Source organism: Palaemon carinicauda, chromosome 1 (genome assembly GCF_036898095.1).
Source record: "Palaemon carinicauda isolate YSFRI2023 chromosome 1, ASM3689809v2, whole genome shotgun sequence".
Classification (NCBI taxonomy): Eukaryota; Metazoa; Arthropoda; class Malacostraca; order Decapoda; family Palaemonidae; genus Palaemon; species Palaemon carinicauda.
In genome coordinates this window covers 257,232,731-257,251,601 of record NC_090725.1, presented here as the reverse complement: position 1 = coordinate 257,251,601, position 18,871 = coordinate 257,232,731, and the positions used below count along the sequence as shown (strand labels likewise).

At 36.5% G+C, this 18,871-nt stretch overlaps 1 protein-coding gene across 9 annotated transcripts in view; it reads left to right on the top strand.

Annotated features, from left to right (window-relative positions):
• Positions 1-18,871, top strand: part of msn (serine/threonine-protein kinase msn) — a 234,755-nt gene that overhangs the window by 90,961 nt on the left and 124,923 nt on the right. For all 9 annotated transcript variants that reach the window (XM_068389285.1, XM_068389312.1, XM_068389280.1 and 6 more), the window contains one exon: positions 10,410-10,486. In XM_068389285.1, coding sequence (XP_068245386.1) covers positions 10,410-10,486 — 77 coding nt within the window. The remainder of the gene's footprint in view (positions 1-10,409; positions 10,487-18,871) is intronic.

The following is an 18,871-nucleotide window of genomic DNA, read 5'->3' as shown; positions in this document are numbered from 1 at the left end:
TACAATATTTTACTTGGCATGTTTTGATGTTCAGCTTATATCATTATGGTGAAAGGGTTAATTCTAGTGTTACAGAAGTGTGTGTGTTTTTTTTTAAAGCAGAGACTTCCAGGCTTGTTTGTAAAAGGAATGATAACCATTGCTAATCGAAAACTTTGTCTTCCCTATTGCCTAATTACTTTGTTTTTCTTATAATACATGAATTATGAATTATCACCATTATTACATTTTTGGGTAGCTCAGAAAACCATTTGGCTCTAGATTCCGGGTAATATTTCAGGCCTAACCTACTCGGTCTCAAATCATAACCAAAATCCTCAAGTGGTGACTAGTGGTTCTACCACACCATAAGTAAAGGTTCTGGTGTTTACAGTGTTTTTCCAAAGTTCAAGATCCTCTCACAGAGCCTTTCTATCTCATACACATCAGTCGTTTAGAAAATAAAACAGTTTAGCAAAATTCCTAAAATAGATTAGTAAAAAGATAATTTTGAGTTGGTATTTAAGATAAACTATTTAAGAAAGTCAAGTAAACTACAAGGTACATAATCTTTGCTAATATTTTAAAAACTATCTCAAATAGAGATTGAGGCTGGTAATTCAAGTTCCCTGCTAAACAGATTGCTACCAATCTATTCCCAAATTAAGGTCTGTAAATTTTAACTCTCAACATGAACCTTAAAGATTATTTTAATAAAGAAATTGTTAGAATATATATTCAACACCCTTATGTTAATATGTATTTCCTTAATTTTTTTTAGATTTTTATACTAAGTAGGTTTTAGACAGGAACAATTACATAAAATGCAAAGATTACGTTTTATGTATTTATTCCTGTCTAAAACCTACATTGTATACAAAATCTACCAAAAAGAGAAATAAAGTAAATGCAGATTAACATTTACTGTACATGGATTTTAAATGTATATTTTAATCAAGTTTTGTTAAAGTAATCTTTAAGATCCATGTTTTGGGTTAACTATTTAGGTGGGTGAGTGATGCTTCAGCGTAAGCGTGACTACTACCGTTTCTATCACCCTGGCATTCGCCAGTTTGCTCTAGGCATACCTGAAGACTTCACTAGATTGCTCTGCATGGGACCCCACTGTTTCTTTCCGGGAACGTACTATGAGTTAGATCTCTGCTTGTTGAATCCTCTTCGAGGCAGCACATCTGCAGGCTTGTCAACATGGGAGGGCAGAGGTACAGGAAGAAGTATGGTGATAGAGGAAGGAATGTGCATTCTTGGTTCCCTGCCAGTGAAGGAATATGGGTAAAAAGTGATATTTTCCTGGAACGTGCCATGATATTGATCCCTAGATGGTAGGTCCCCACAGACTGATTCTCCAAGGTTAGTACACTACATGCGCACCGTGTCACCGCGTGGACGCGATATTCTTCACGAGAAAGAGTAATGCCGAGAACTTACCGATATGGAAATGGATCCTGGTATGTTCTAGCCTCATTCGGGCAGCCTCCACTCATTATAAATCAAAAGATGGGATTTTGCACCATTACTGCTTTCTGGAAGAATACGTCATTATTGAAAGATCAATCCTCCTGAGTTGTCTCTGTGACTGACCTCTCCACGAATACAGGGCATGAAGAATGGTAATTACATGGTTCGCACCAAACAGGGGGTTGTTGAGTACGAATCAGTACATGGTTTCTCAAAGACGGAGCGCTTCCTCCTTCATCAGGAAGTAGGGGTGCTACTATCTTTTCCCCATCCAAAGGATTTTATGAAGCTTTTTAGATAGACTACATCCCAGCACCAGGAGCAAAAGGGAGCTGACAGCCAACGAGCAGTGAGCGAAAGATTTTATTTTCTCAGTCCTGGATGACTGGTTTTACTAAAACTGTCGATGACCAGACTTGACTTAGAATGACGTTATGCCTGACCACAGGGAAGCATCAGAGCATGCAGGCCTTACTAAGACCACCTATGATTCAGAGAAGGAAATGTTCGAGTCACTGGGCAACTATTTCATTTAATACTTTCTTTCAGTACTATGCTGTCATAGCAAGTCTTCCTGAATGTGGAAACCATGCCATGAATCAAGAACTCCCGAGTCCCAAAGCCTATCTTCGCTTCGGATTCCTCATGCTCTTTGTGACCTAATAGTAACAAAGGACCTTGTAACACATCCTCCGGTTTCAGTCAAAACAGGTAATGTCGGTGTGCGGTCATTTTCTCCACGCCCCTTTATTGGCAGAAGGAACTCCTCCTTTGTCCCTACTGCAGTTTTGTTATGAGGATAGGAATTTAATTTTGATTTTGGGACTAAAAAACAAAGGGACTACGGCATATCTATTTTGAGGTTATTGCCCTTAACCATCATATTATCTAAGTATTGTAGTAGATGCCTAAACCTATTGAAAGGAAAGAAAGCAGAATTTTTTTTATTTTTAGGGTATGCGTCAATATATAAAACCAGACTTTGAGAAAAGCATTATGAACATCAGGTAAGTTTAAGAATGATGAATTTTTATTAGAATAAAATTTATTCTATATTACATTATGATTAACAATTTTTTGTATCTTAGCATTTTTCAGAAGCATATCCTTTTCATTTCTTCCAATTGGATATGAATGTTTGTACAGTACCAATTTAGAATATTCTTCCAAATTGGCTAACTTATTTGGTACTATATTACCTAGCCTATCCTATCTTTTTTTTCTGGTAAGGTGCAAAAAATTGATAATGATGATAAAGTTGATCCTTTTTGTTTTAGAGATAGCCCAAGAGAATCAAAACCTTCAGAATAGCTTTTGAATCCTTTAGCTTCAGCATTTTGAACTTTGATTCATATCATTTTTTTTCTGTAATAGCATCTCTTGTCAGGACTGCTGATTCATTTCCTGGTTTTTTGACTTACACTTCTGATCCAAGTGCTTAAGATCAACCTTTCTGTGCCATATAGAATTTACCGTATTTCCCGTGTCATAAGATGCTATAAGTGGTGAGATGCACCATTAAATTAGCAAAGCAGTTTTTGGAAAAAAAAAATTATGGTTTACAAAATATCTTAGCAGCAATTCCTAGTCAGTGTGATTTTTGTTTGGTTGTATTATGAAATATTTAAGTTAATATTAATTAGTTGCATGTCGGTTATCCCAATTGTATTAAATTTTCATTGAAGAAACCTCTAAACCAGTTATAGTGCCCCCCCAGAACTACACGTTTTAGTGTTTGGTGTTTCAAGCGTTGTTTACGTGAATGCATTGTTGCTGAATATTCTTAATCAACTTTTGGTAAAGAAGTAAAATTCCAGTAATGTTTCCCAATTTCCTCATATAGCTTTCACATTTTCACACAAAATTAATGATTGATCAAAAAAGTCTCTAGAAATTTCTCTTGGTGGAATATGTTTGCTAATTTATGGGACTCTAGATCTAGTTACTTTTCTTCTAACTTGATAACACTGTACTCAACTAACAGTGAGATGTTTTTACCAAGGTCGTTTTCAACAACTATCTGTTTGTATCATTTTGGAACTTGGGCAACAAAATTGTTATCAAAATATTACTTTATCACAAAATATGAGAAAATGGATAAATACTGCTTAAACAACTAATGTGGCGCAGCCTTGTCTGCCAGGAGACCACTAGTTGGCAGGTTTGCTCGTAGAAGGGACTTGGCGAGTCATCAGATGGTTACCAAAACAAACAAGTAACTTGCTACAGTAGTTCATTAAACGAAGTGCAATATAAAAAATTAATTTATTACATATGAATGATAATTGTAGGTTTATATTTTATTTCTGTTGAGTGTGAGTGCTTGTATGTCAATAGTTCGGTGTTTGAGGGTTGTCAAACACCTTATACAACTTTTTCCTAGTGACGGAGGGTGATTTTTCAGGGCATTTTTCTGGAAAAAAAGGTGCGTCTTATGATATGGGAAATACGGTAAATCAATTTTCTGCTTCCTATTCATTTACTGGTTTATTTTTTGGATTATCAAATGTTCCATTGATGTACATTATGGACTGAGATTGCTGATGTATTCTTTAGTTCTTGACTTCTATGAAATAAGTCTGGGATTATCGTTTGTATGCCATATAGAATTTAAATAAGTTTTCCAGAACCTATTCGATTACAGTCCTGGTTTTTTGATTGGGTGAACGTTCTGTTCACAGAAATGATTAAGTATTGTCAGTAAAAAATAAAGCTTTTGTATATACTGTTCAAAACAAAAATATTGCTTTAACATGCCATCATTAACACTACCATTAAAATTATCGAATGGTTAGAGAAAGATAAAGGTTGCCGAGAGCGTAACCACAACTCTATATTTATATTATGTCAGTGGACGCTGGATGCGCCTAAGTTAAAAGTTGATATCATTGTTGATATGGAATTTTTCCTCAAATAGGCTACTTATTATGAAATTGTCATTAAAATGTATGGTAAATATGGTTTGGTTACATTTATTATCAGTCACCGTACCTAGGCCTGCCAATATACTTGACAAGACATTAGATTTGATAGGTTTTATGGCGCTTGACTCGCAGACTTTGAACAACTACCTCTCCCTCTATTTTGTTACCCTCTCTCTGTCTCACTGTACGAAATGGAATATTAGTTTCTTTAAATAAAGTCTCAGTTAAATGCTATACAAAAAATGAATTTTAACTTTAGTTTATTATATCTTCGATTCTAAGCGAGGCTTGAAATACAATATTCGATTTCGTCAGCTGATCTTTAGTTTTAGTCGACATCATAACGCATATTTACTGAAAGAAGTTAAAATAATTCTAGTTTGCTGACGTTAACTGGGGTTCATTTATTCCCATTTGTACTTTTTATTATTAGTACGTGCGTACAGTAAATGTAAATTTTAAACAAACAAATATGATAGGTTATAACATGTATATTCAGACTTAAAACCTTCCCTTTAACTTAATGCATACTAAACTAAAACAGGCACAAATATTAAAATGTTAGAATATTAAAGTAAAAAATAAAGATTGTTACTGTACTCACCACGAAAGAAGTTGAAGAAAAACTTGAATGATGATGGCGATGAATTTGCTGCACAGTAGAAATGATGATGATGAAACTGATGATGTCTTTTACTGTGCAGCCAATGATAGTATTTTACGTCTCTTCAGACGGAGGTGTCTTTTCCTGGAATACCTCTTCAACTTCTTCCTGGGAAACTTCTTCAATTTCTTCCGAAGGCGTACTAGCAGGAGGAACTGGCTCTTTTTTGCGAGGCTGGAAGAACATTGTGATCGGAAGTTGCTGCCGCTGCTTCTTTTTTTCGCTCGAAGAGCATCCTGTAGGGAGTCATGTCTTCATTGATTTTGTTGCAGAATTGCATGGAACGAACCATATCCTCGTCCCACTCTTGCGACAATTCTTTCAACTCCTTCGCAAGGTTGTAGAGCTTGGCAAGCCGTTCTAATATTAAGCCCGTTTCTTCGACATTTTCTTGGGTCTCTTCCTGTGTTTCACTGTCTTCTTCACTGGCTGATTTCGTCAGGTCTTCTAGGTCTGCGTCAGTTAGCGGCTGGGAATGGCAGTCCAACAACTCGTCGACGTCTTCAGTCATCATGTCGCCAAACCCGTCACCTCCAATTATCGCAGCCAACTGCACAGATTTGCGTATTGCAGAGTGTTGAATTTCAGACGGAGTAAATCCCTCGTCGTAAACAATCTGGGGCCACAACTTCTTCCAGCTCGCATTAACGGTTGCAGGTTTAATTTCTTGCAGTGCCTTATGAATGTTCTGCAGGCACGTGGCCATTGTGTACTTCCGCCAGTACGCCTTCAAATTGAAATTTTCATCTTCATCTTCTTGGGCAGCATCCACACACGCAACGAGGTCCGCCAAGGTATTCTTCGTGTAGAGGGCCTTGAACGCCCTGATAACCCCCTGGTCCATCGGTTGAATTAATGACGTGGTGTTGGGTGGCAGGAACTCAACCTGAATGCCCTCATGCGACAGGTCAGTTGCGTGTCCACCAGCGTTATCCATAAGGAGAAGGATCTTGAATGGCAAGCCCTTCTCTACGAGATATTTGCTGACTTGCGGGATAAAAAACTGGTGGAACCAGTTGGAGGTCAGCATCTTTGTAATCCATGCTTTTTGATTATGCATCCAGTACACGGGAAGGAGATTCTTATTTTTATTTTTCAAAGCGCGAGGATTTTTCGACTTGTAAATAAGCCCCGGCTTTAGCAAAAATCAAGCAGCATTGCCACACATCACGAGGGTAACGCAATCCTTGAATGCTTTAAAGCCAGAGGCTTTGGCTTCTTCTTTGAACTGGAAAGTTCGCGACGGCATTCTCTAACAATACAAGCCGGTCTCATCCATATTAAAACACTTGTTCCGGCTTGTATCCACCTTCAGCGATAATATTCTTGAACGTCTCGTTTGCGTAAGTTTCAGCAGCGGCAGTGTCAGCGGAAGCAGCCTCCCCATGCAGGGAAACGCTTTTCAGGCCGAAGCGTTTCTGAAACTTCGCGAACCATCCTTTGCTGGCGGAAAAACGTTGTTTCTGAGGCTGGGAATCGGTGGATGTCCCTGGTTGAGGTTCATCTACATCATCATCTTCTTCAGCATGGTCGCCATCGTCGTCTTGCGGTTCCTTTGCCGCAAAATTCTCATACAAGCTCAAAGCCTTGGTTCGGATGGTGTTCGTATCCAAGGCTATGTTCTTCTTCCGGCAGTCGGCAATCCACACTGCTAAAGCACCTTCCATGCGTATGATCGTTTTATTACGAGTTGTAACGACTCGCTTCGCTGATCTGCTAAAGGTGATGGCAGCTGTCTTTCTAATGTTCGCCTCGTCCTTCTTGATATAGCGAACGGTGGATTCGTTCACTCCAAAATGGCGGGCTGCGGCCGCGTAACTTCTTCCTTCTTTTAACATATCGAGAAGCGTCACCTTCTCAGCAATCGTCATCATCTTTCGGTGGCGTTTAGGCTCACTACCAGCCTTAGTAGAAGCAGAACGCTTGGGAGCCATTGTACAGTAGGGTTTAACAGAAAGTTCAACAAAAAGTTCAACTTAAAACAGTCACGCACAGCACAGATTAAAGTTCACAATAACGTAGCAACATCTACACAGCGATACAGCGGCAGACAAAGTGGCCGCGAAAAGATGCTGGAGGTTGGAGAAGCGGTCAAAACACCAATCACAGGCTAGATTACAAAACTTGGGTTCTGATTCGTCATCTATCAGCGCTTGAACCAATCACAATCCGTCTTATATGCTACGTAGTAGTTACCAATTCAAGTACAAGGTACCCTACGTACAGTATACAGTACAGCTTTACGTACGCTATTTTACGCTTGTTTTATTATTGTCTCTCTCTCATCACTGTTTTTGTTTCTTGTCCTATTGTGTGTTTTATTGGATCTCTCTCTCTCTCTCTCTCTCTCTCTCTCTCCTCCTCTCTCTCTCTCTCTCTCTCTTTTTGTACGCTTATTCGAGATGTGATTTTTGCAACAAAGAATATTATTGGATGCAGTACTACGTACGTATACATACAAAAGATTCATGGAAAAGATGCACATCCATTACATTTGTAGTACAGTAGTAGCCATCAGCAGCCTTACACCATTCTAATACGGTATGACTGCATCTGATTTGCGTTTCATGTTCGATTTAATTTTACTACGTACTGTATACTGAATTATCGTGTGATCACATTCTCTTTTCGTGTTTTATTTCTTTCTGTACTGAATTATATGTCATATGTAATGCAATGAACAATCAGTAAGAGCAGATATTACTAATTACAGTATTAATGGAATTACAGGTAACGAAATATCGTATTTGGGGTCTTCATATATCGCGGTATTTTCGAAATTTTCCGGAAAATCCGCGATATATGGGTCATGAAAAAAATCCGCGAAGTGGTGAATCCGCGATGGTCGAACCGCGAAGTAGCGAGGGGCTCACTGTATGGTTATATGTACTTTAGCGAGAGTAAAGTAACGCAATCGAATACTTCAATATGAGATGTAGGAAAGAACACAAGATGCTGAGAGAGCTATTGACAGTATTGCGTACTGATACGATGGATTCGCTGCCAGTTGCCTCCGCCCAACATATCAAACACCTGCGTTCATTTACACACACGACTGTGCTGCCACTGCACATTCGTACCTTCGAGAGATGGTCGTTAGACAAATATTGGAGTTGTCTTTAAAAAATGACGCATCTTTGAATTATCATTATATAAGAGGTCGTTCTATGTGGAATGCCTTTATAGTTTATTTCCTTTCTTCATTGGGCTATTTTCCCTGTTGGAGGCCTTGGGCTTATAGCATTCTTCTTATCCAGTTAGGGTTTAGCTTAGCAAGTGATAATAATAATAATAGTAACAGACAGTAGCTTCTCCCACTTTCTGAAGAGACAAAGTCTTGGTCTAGAGTAAGTGGAAGTGTATAATATCAACAATTCCTCCTTTTTCCTGAAAGGCAAGGTAGCAATAGAGGTGATTAGTGTGGGAGAAGCAATCCAAAGTATGGGAGGAAGGAAGGAGTGAATTTAGGCATGGAGAACTGTGTTGGAAGTGCAATCTGAGGCTTGGTAGTATGTGCAGAAGAGCATCCACTTAGACTGCACATTTTAACCTAAAATGGGAAGTGCTAGTGTTCTTGCATAGTATACAGTTTACTCCTTTCCCCATGAAACATGAAAGATTACCCTTTTCCATGTTACTGGAAGGATAGCATATCACTCTGACTGGGGCACAAAAAAAAAAAAAAAAAATATGCAGCGAAGGTTAGCTGTAGACAAATTTGAATTTGAAAAAAAATATATTACGGATCTTGAGTCCTTGGCATTTAGGCCTATATACTCTTCAGTGGGAAAACTTAAACCACTTGTGAATATTCCATTCCATTGCAGTTATTATTTCAAGGTTTAAAAGAATTGAAAAACATAATGATGAAAATAAACGCGGAAGTATTATGCTTATTTTGATATGTAGCGTAGCCATTCACCGATTATTTTCAACTAAAATGAATGCACATCAGCCATGCTCTACGAAAAATAATACATAGCATATTGTGTGTTCGTGTGATGATAAAATTATAATTTTATATTTTCTTATTTTTCGCAAGATTCTTTTGAGAAAGAAGAGAAATTCTGTACAAGTAGCTGCAGTTTATTTTATAGGAATTAAATATTGGGAAAGGAGGTTCATCAGCTGACAAATGAACATGACTATCTGTTTTGTGAGCTTAGTATATGTAATGAAAATTTTACCTATCCTTAAAAAGGCAATATCACATGAGAATTATATACTGCATATCCTATTTTATATAATCTCATTATAAAGGTTTTTTATTTTTATATAATAAATCTCATTATACAAGTTTAAATATAAGTAGACCCAATGCCTTGGTTTAGTTGGTAACTCAAAATTTACATTCTTCATTTAAGGATTCTTAAAATGCAAGGAAAATAATAAAATATGAATTCTTTAACTTTAAAAGCATACCATTATGTACAAACAGCTCTTTGAATTATTAAAATTTCATTAGGCCAGCTGGCTAGTGGCATGAAGATCAAGCAATAAAGAAAAAACTTTGTTCCTGGTTATTAAACTCTTAGGCCAGCGTGTGTGGTACGAAGATCAGCTGAGTAGCACCAGTAAAGAAGATATTTTGGTCATTGATATTTGAGGACAATCAATTAGTAAAATGAAAATCAATTAACTTTCAAAGCCATCAACTTATATAAAAGCAAATATAGGACAGCATTCACAGTTATATAATATGGGACAGTATGTTTAGGAGACTGATTTTATTGATTGTTATATAGCTGAATATAGTCTCTTAATTTTCTGTCACGGCTAAGATGTATTTTATATATATATATATATATAAATATATTGGGGCCAGGGAGTTTTATTAAGGGGGCAACATATATTTGGGTAGTTTTAAGATAAACTATTGCCTCTGTTACATAGGCCTCAGAAATAATTTTCCCCTGATTAGTTTTATTCATTCCATGCGTCATCGTAAGTTATCAATTTCTTGCCGACATTCAAGCTCATGGCCTACACTCAATTCTATTTAGCTAATTAGAATACTATTATAGTTTGGTGTTTTTTTGCATTATAATCATTGTATTCATTGTTAAACAGAATTTTATTGGAGGAAATATTTTATTGAAATAAGGCATGTTACTTAGGCTCAAGGAAGTTTTCATTAATATAAAAGTTGATCATTACGGAGAAAAAAGAGATTTTAGTTTATAGTTTTTTTGTAAGTAGTAATAAGGAGCGAGATACCCAGACGGGAATAATCTTTGTACATGAGGTAAGGTAATATTTACTACTCTATTATTGCTTAATATAGGTGTTTATATTAAAATGAAATTCTAATATATTCAATTCCATAACTATGAGTTTATGTTACAAACAAAAAATTTTTTCAGGACCTCCTCCAAATCGACCACTCCCGCCTACTCCTGATGATGATGAATCTGGAGATCGCACCCTCATCAGGCGAACGGTATGTGTGTACAAACTTTTCCACTCAACTATAATTACAGGTGTGATGGCTTGAGTAGAAGCCTTTTTTTACATCTTTAAGGTACATAATACCTTGGAAACCATTTCCAGAACTCCTTTGTTGGTAATTTTTTAGGGGGGGGTGCCAAAATTTTGTAAATTGTAATCAAATACTGTACAGTGAAAAGAATTCTGAGTTTTGTGAAATTGCTGTATTGTATCGGGTTACTTGAAGAGATTCCTCTTTTTCTGTTGAGAAAGCTGTGCATATTATCAAAGTATGGTATTGCAAAGATTATGGATTTTTCACCAAATTGGATTGGATGCAAATTTTTTCCTTTCAATTTGCACTTTGATCAATATTATCTACAGGAGTGCATGCAATTCTTGAGAGTACTAGTGTGTGAGCATCATGGTGCTTTTTCTGAAATGGTTAATTCTGAGGAGTACCTATGGACAAACTTGGCAAATTCGACTGTCGCTGCAATTAACTCGCTATTGCATAATTTAAGATACATATGCCAGTTCTTCACAAAGGATTTGTATCTGCAGCATGGAATTACTAGCTGTGACAGATTTGGACAGATATTACAAAATTGCTATTTGATTTAGGTTAGTGTTAAAGTTGCATAATTTTTATGAAGGTTCATACCTGAGAAAAAGAATGGCAGTGCCAAGAAAAAAAACTATTTGAAAATATATTCCAAAGATAAGATGTAAATTTGCAACACAGCTTAGTAATGTTGTTCTATCCATTTGAGGACGAAATCTGTTCACAAAGGAGATTGTAATTTTAAGAGGAACACATACCAAAAACAAATAATTTTGTAGAGTTGTCCTTTTCATTTATCCTATTTTATTAAGGTTCATTATATCCACATAGAGATATTCTTGCTCGTTCTCTACCTCAAACTGTTCATTTATGCTGATGCCTATTTTTATGTATGATGTTGAATTCAAAATTTACTATGTGTAATCACAGTACCTCACCTAGAATGTAAGGAATAAGTTCATAGTGACTGAATTGAAATTTGGACAAGGAATAATTGTAAACCACCCATTACATACAGTTTATAACATGGCATTGCCTACTGTGCCTTGTAGTACAGTATAGCTAGAAGAGCTTATTACACCAATTCCTACAGTTCCAGCTATATTACTTTTCAAATAAAAATTTTTCTTTTCATTCTTGGCTGTCAAATTACCAAACATTTTGGTTTCTAGCATTTGGCCTTCATTTAATATTGCTTCCTTAAAAATCTTGCCATTTTGTCCCGTTTAAACTTTTTTATAATCGTAATCTGCCTGATTTGCAATATCTTCTTGTGTTTAGTTGTTATCTTTTTTTGAAATAAGATAAAAGGTTCCTTTTAAGCAGAGACAAACACAGGACAGACCTTAAGTATTTATTCCTAAATGAGAGGTTATAGTTAGATAGAATAAGTTGTGTCACTAAGTGGAAAAATATCAAAAGAACAGATAATTGATACAAAGAAACACCAACTTGATCCAAAGTGATGCAGCAAATTTTACTAGCTCTGACTACAGTGTACTGGGAGGTAGCTTACCATAGAAATTATTTATAAAATTCTATGTAGCCTAGGTGGTAGCACTTTTATCAAAATTTTACCTTCTGGGATTTTTGTTCACCGTTATCATATTTTCAACTACTGTACTACAATAATCCTAATAACAGTATATTACAGTGGAAAAACATGTTTTTAATTGTTCTAATTCACAACCTACACTCACAAAACAAATACCTATGTACGTACTGGTTATGATCTAGAGTAAAATGTGACATTATTATGGAGTTCTTACCTTCGAGACAGACGGTAGTGGCTAACGGCGGTGTGTGCTGAGAGAGACTTAATGGCAACTCGTTCGGTACGCTACCCTTTTGTAACACAACGTAATATAACTTAAACTTTGAATTTAACTTAAATGAAATTAGCTTACTCTATACACACTAAAAAATAAATGTTAATCTTACGTTACACTAAGTTTAATTCTAATTTTATTTTCATGGTTTTTTTTTTTTACTTCCGGCTTGGCTCTTTTTGCCTTGCTTTTTGACTCGCTTTCACCTTCATTTTTTGCTGGCCTTTTTAAAAGGAACCTATCTAGGATGTTTGTTTTTGTCTTCCCTTCAAAATGTTACGAAAATGACCTACACAAGTGTTGTCACAAAAGGTTAACGCACGACCACATGCCAACTTGTCCGGGTGCCTCTTTTCCATGAATTCAGAAAACTCCTGCCACTTTGCTAACATGTCTCTGATTTCCTTCATAGAAAGGTGGTCCTCCTCTTCCACCTCCTCCTCGCTACTAAGCTCCTGCAACACCTCCGAATGTCGCATCTCCTGGAGATCAATCAATTCCTGTGTCGTGAGCTCTTCCTGATGTTCCTCGACAAGGTCGTTCACGTCTGCCTCATCTACCTCCAGGCCCATGGACTTTCCAAGAGACACAATTTCATCCACCACAATAGGTTCGAGTTCATCAGGATCTGGCATATGGAACCCTTCAAAATCCCTCTCAGCGACGGAAGGTGGCCACAATTTCTTTCATGCTGAATTAAGAGTTCTTCTTGTGACACCCTGCCATGCATCGTCAATTATTTTTAAGCAATGGACGATATTGAAATGTTCCTTCCAGAATTCATGAAGGGTGAGGTTGGTGTTGTCTGTGACATCGAAGCATTTCTTGAGCAAATGCTTCGTGTACAGTTTTTTAAGTTGGAAATTACTTGTTGGTCTATGGGCTAGAGGAGTGGCATGGTGTTGGGAGGGAGATAAAGGACCTTGCTGAACCTGTACTCGTCAAGAATGTTCGCTTCAAGACCAGGAGGGTGACCAGGGGCATTGTCGAGGACCAGGAGACATTTCATCGGCAGTTTTTTCTTGGCCAAATATTTTTTGGCTGCCGGACAAAAGCACAGATTAACCCATTCTCTGAAGAAATGCTGCGTAACCCAAGTCTTAGCATTAGCGCGCCACATCACTTGAAGTTTCTGTTTCAAGATCCTGTGGCTCTTGAAAGCACATGGGTGGTTTCTGAGTGGTACATCAGCAGTGGCTTGACCTTACAGTCTCCACTGGCATTGGCACACAAGGCTAGAGTTAACCGGTCCTTCATGGGTTTATGGCCCGGCAGTCTTTTCTCCTCTGCTGTGATGAATGTCCTCCTGGGCATCTTCTTCCAGAAAAGGCCAGTTTCATCGCAGCTGAACACTTGTTGGGGGATGTATCCTTGTTCTGCGATAACTGAGGCAAAGGTTTTGAAGTAGTCCACCGTGGCTTTCGAGTCGGAACTTGCTACTTCCCCATGCCTCACAACCGAGTATATCCCAGTCCGTTTTTTGAAATTATCCAACCAGCTACAACTGGGTTTGAAGGTTTCCGCTGACGTTGAAGTCTCACCTCTCTCAGCTGCTTGCTTTCCTTCAAGTCATTGTAGATTACACTGGCCTTTTCACAGATGATCGTCTTGGTCACTCTGTCTCCCGCCAACTGTTTCTCCTTTATCCATATTAAAAGAAGCCTCTCCATCTCGTCATGAATATCACTGCGCAGATTGGAAAGGATGGTTAGTCCTTTGGAAGGCTTTGTGCTCTTTATAGCATCCTTCTGCTTGAGGATGGTACATTTTGTTGATGTACTCCTCTCATATTGGCGAGCCAGCTCAGTCACTCATACAATACTCTCATGTTTTTCGATTATTTCATGCTTTATCTCTATTGTCATCATACGCTTTTTCTCTTCACTACCCTTGTTTGCACTCGCTTGCTGTGGACCCATTGCTTATTCACTTAATTCAGTACTGATTAATGTAAAAAACATGAGCAAACACGACGGCCGATGCTCGGAGATAACTTTACGCGACAGGGATTTGACGGGAAAGAGAGAGGGATGCTGTACTCGTGAGCAGCTTCTCGCACACTCAGCCACCTAGCGGCCGCATAGGGAACGGTCTCGTATCCTCGTACCTCAAATTTGTCCCGTATCTTGGGGCAAAAATTTGCTCGAAACTTACCTTGTATCTTAAATTTCTCGTATGTTTGGATACACGTATGTTGAGGTACTGTATTACGAAATTCAGTGTATGTGTAGGCAAAGGGAAAGTGAACCGTAATCAGAGAGAAGGATCCAATGGAGTACTGTCTGGCAAATCAAAGGACCCCATAACTCTTAATATCTCACGGCTGGTGCCCTGGCCAACCAACTTAGCTATGAAGACTATGGCTCACAAGGGAAGAGGCAGTGGGCGGAAGCGGAAACCTTGTCCTTGAGGCACATGGCACAGTCTACTCTAATAGAAAAAAGGTACTAGTGGAGCCCGAGGAGCAATGAAAAAAACTTTCATAAGGGATGAACGTACCGAGGACTGGAGAGTCTAGGAAAAGCTTGCAAAATATGTATGCAGGCTCTTTGAAGCTCTGAGAAGATGAACACTATGAAACGTCACGGGTGTGTGAGTGGGGTGGCTGGCTATACCCCTCACCCCCCTCTTACTAATGGTAGGGTAGTTCCACTTCGTTTAAGGTCTTATGGCTTGTATTAATGTTGGAACAAAGTAGTTTATGGATGGAGCTGGTCCCCCTTCCTTCCTGAGAAGTAAATACAGATATCTATACTATAATTTTTAAAATTGTTCATATTTTTTATTTTCTTTATAAATTTATTATTATTATTATTATTATTACTACTACTACTACTTGCTAAGCTACAACCCTAGTTGGAAAAGCAGGATGCTATAAGCCCAAGGGCTCCAGCAGGGATAATAACCCAATAAGGAAAGGAAATAAGAAAAAACTACGAGAAGTTTAAAAACAATATTAGAATAAATCTTTCATATATAAACTATAACAACTTGAAAATAACCAGGAAGAGAAACAAGATAAAATCGTGTTCCTGAGTGTACCCTCAAGCAACAGATCTCTAACCCAAGACAGTGGAAGACCATGGTACAGAGGCTATGGCACTACCCAAGGCTAGAGAACAATGGTTTGATTTCAGAGTGTCCTCCTAGAAGACCTGCTTACCATAGTTAGAGTCTCTCCTCTACCCATACCAAGAGGAAAGTTGTCACTGGACAATTACATCGCAGTAGTTAACACCTTGGATGAAGAAGAATTTTTTGGTATTTTCAGAGTTGTCAAGTGTATAAGGAAATAGGAGAATGTTTAAAGAATAGGCCAGACTATTCTGTGTATTTGTCGGCAAAGATAAAATGAGCCATAACCAGAGAGCGGGAACCAATTCATTACTGTCTGTCCAGTCTAAGGACCCAATAACACTCTAGCGGTAATAAACACAAACCCTCCTAACACTATCATAAACCCGTCATACACACTTAAATTATTTTTTTAAACAAAAATTTGCTTTCACTGTAGACCAAACTGTTTGGCTATTTACTTTGGTAAAATAGTACAGATGTATTTAAGATGAAAAGGATTTTAATAACCTTGATATTTCCCCTAACTGTATCCAATAATAATGATTTTCATTTTCACACAGTAGTATCGTGTTATGAAATAAAAACAGCGAATATATGCTTTTTCCATTAACGTTTGTAAGCTTGCTCAAAATACCATCTATGCTTACCAAAGCAGCTGATTAACGCAAAGTAACAAATGATTTTTTTATCACGTGCTAAAGGAGACTTATTACTTGAAGTATTATTTTTATTTTATGATATAAAAGTATGTAGTTTTAGTAAAACAATTTCATCCAATTTTATTTACTGTCAATTTTTATGGCATATTGAAGTTTAGTGGTTTCATACCTTATGCCAATGCACTATAATTTAATATTCTTTAACTTTGAGGTAATTGATTACAAAACTTAGGAACTTGTTGAAGTTCCCTTCAAATTCTTTAAGTTGTTTTTGTTTAATTTGGTTTACCTATTCATTAACCAAAAAAGGGATGATGTAATATATCAGTTGTATTTTACTAATGTATTTTGTAATGTATACCACCGTAATGGTCTACTGTCATAAGAAAGTTGAAATGCAAGCAAAGCAGCTGTTGTTATCTAAATTGGTTGTTCATAACAAAATGGCTGTTTTTTGTTCGGTTGTTTTAAGCCATATGCGTTACTAAGGATACTTTTATCATTCCCCCTTGTCTTTTTTTTTTCTTTTACTTATTAAAGTAGAAGTTGGGATAAAGATGTAGAGAAAAAGAGATTAGTTCATTATAATTTGGTCTCAAAAATGGGAACTCGTGATACATTGGATACTTGATAAACTTTTTTATTGATGAAAATTTGGTGCCCGCATAAAATAAGAGATAGCAAGCATTACACAAGTTTATACAATATTACTCCAATTCACTTTTATTAATTTTTGGGCCTAAAAATTACTCTTTTTAACAAAAAATAATTAAAATATGAAAAATATAAAACTTGTCTACACTCAGAAACCTTGCAATTTAAAGGTGTCCCTGTTATGGTGAAGAATTACTGTACATTTTCCCCTGGAAAGGTAACAAAATTTAGTATATTAATCTATGAGGAGTCACCATCCTTGCCCCTTGTATAATTGTACATCTCAACAAGAAATAATTTAAGGCGTGACTTAAAAAAGACTCGGACATAAGTTGGAAATATATCTAATTTAATTATTGTAAACATTGTGCATCAGACCAACAAGACAGTTGATCATTTTATGTTCACAAAGATCACTATGAAATTTTCAATTAAAGCAAGATATATCCTGAAGATATTTCTATTTAAGAAATACACAGGAAAACCAGGGATGTAGCTTATTATTATTATTCACCAAGACCATCTACAGTAGTCTCATATTGAGCCAATGTGAACTTGTTTAGATTAACTCTAAAGATAGGAGAAATGTAAAAAGGATTAAATAAGACAGCTAGGAATTGGATGAAAAGATGCCAATAAGCAGAACAGCTAGGATAAAAAAGGTAGCTTCAAAAAACCTTCAGTAAGGTATGGGCAACCTCGAGGCATAACATTCCAATTTTGAGTTATTGTAGTTATTTTTTATTTATGATGTTATTGCTTTATAAGCATTTCTAAGAAAAATTCTAGGAAAAATGTTACTTGAGTATTTTATTTGATTTTCAATTGTTTCCAAAGTATATAATACAAAACATTATATTCCTTGGTGTGTAACTTCCCGGTTAAGATTTAGAAGAAAGAAATGTAAAAAAGTGGTTTATGGTATTGCAGTTTTCATTATGCTTTACTGATAAGGTTTAGCACTGAATTATGAAATATTTCTTAATTTATCTATGATGCTCAGGAAAAGATCTTTTTAGTAGGTTAATATTTGACTAGCAGGTATCAATTCGTTGAGACTATTGTTCAATTGATGGGTAGCCCTTGTCCTTATAGCAGAAACAACATTATTAAGTAATGTGCTGTTAGCTTATGCAATAGTTATTTTTGTTCCTATGTATCATTATGATTATGCAATAATTAGTGTTTTTCAAGTCTCTTATGAACTTCACATTAGTATATTTTATGGCATGTCAATATTTTAACAATAATCATATCTATAGCAATTTTATGATGATCTAGCCTTTAAATCATGTACAATATTGAATGCATGTATTGGTGACTGGATAATGTTTGGTGGAGGATTAACTGAATTGCATACTTCTCTGGAGAATACAAGTAAAATTAAAATAAGATTTAAAGTTTTGCCGGCAGAAGAATGGTTTCAATATCTTTGGGTATCTAAAATATTTATCATTTCAAGAAAATTATTAGAGAAAAAACTTGATATGTTCTAGAATAGAAAAGCATGCCCTATACACAATGTTGTATTATTATTATCAAGCAAAATGGTGTATTTTAAATTGTTGTAGATTCGTTAAAAAGGTTAAAAAATTCTGGTTGCCTTGCATATGTGGATATGTAAATCCCAGCTCCACTGGACTCAAATTTTTCAAGGTCCAGAAAACTCTTGACTGTGCATGTTTCTGCTTCATCTTTACATTTTCATGGACAAGATAAATTGATGATGCTTATGGTTTTTGCAAAATAAACTTTCATTAAAGCTGTAAATTGGTTCTTTGGTTGAAGGAAAACTTAATATTATAGTATATGTGAGAAAGACACAACCCTACTGATTGGTTCTTTGCTTAGAGGAAAGCTTCAGATATAAGTTTATTATATGTCAGTATGATTTTCTTCAGGATTAAGGACTTGAAAAATAATAAGATAAGTAACCTAGTTCCTTTACATAGACTTGGCATTGAGGTTATTCCCATATTGGTAAAAGTAGGTCCTATGATTGGTTAGACAATCTTTGTCTAGAATTAAGGGACTTGACCATCAAAGTGAACTTGAAGGCTGATAAAAGCACTGGGAAGGTCCTGTGGAGAGTAGATTTTCCCTGCTGTATAGGA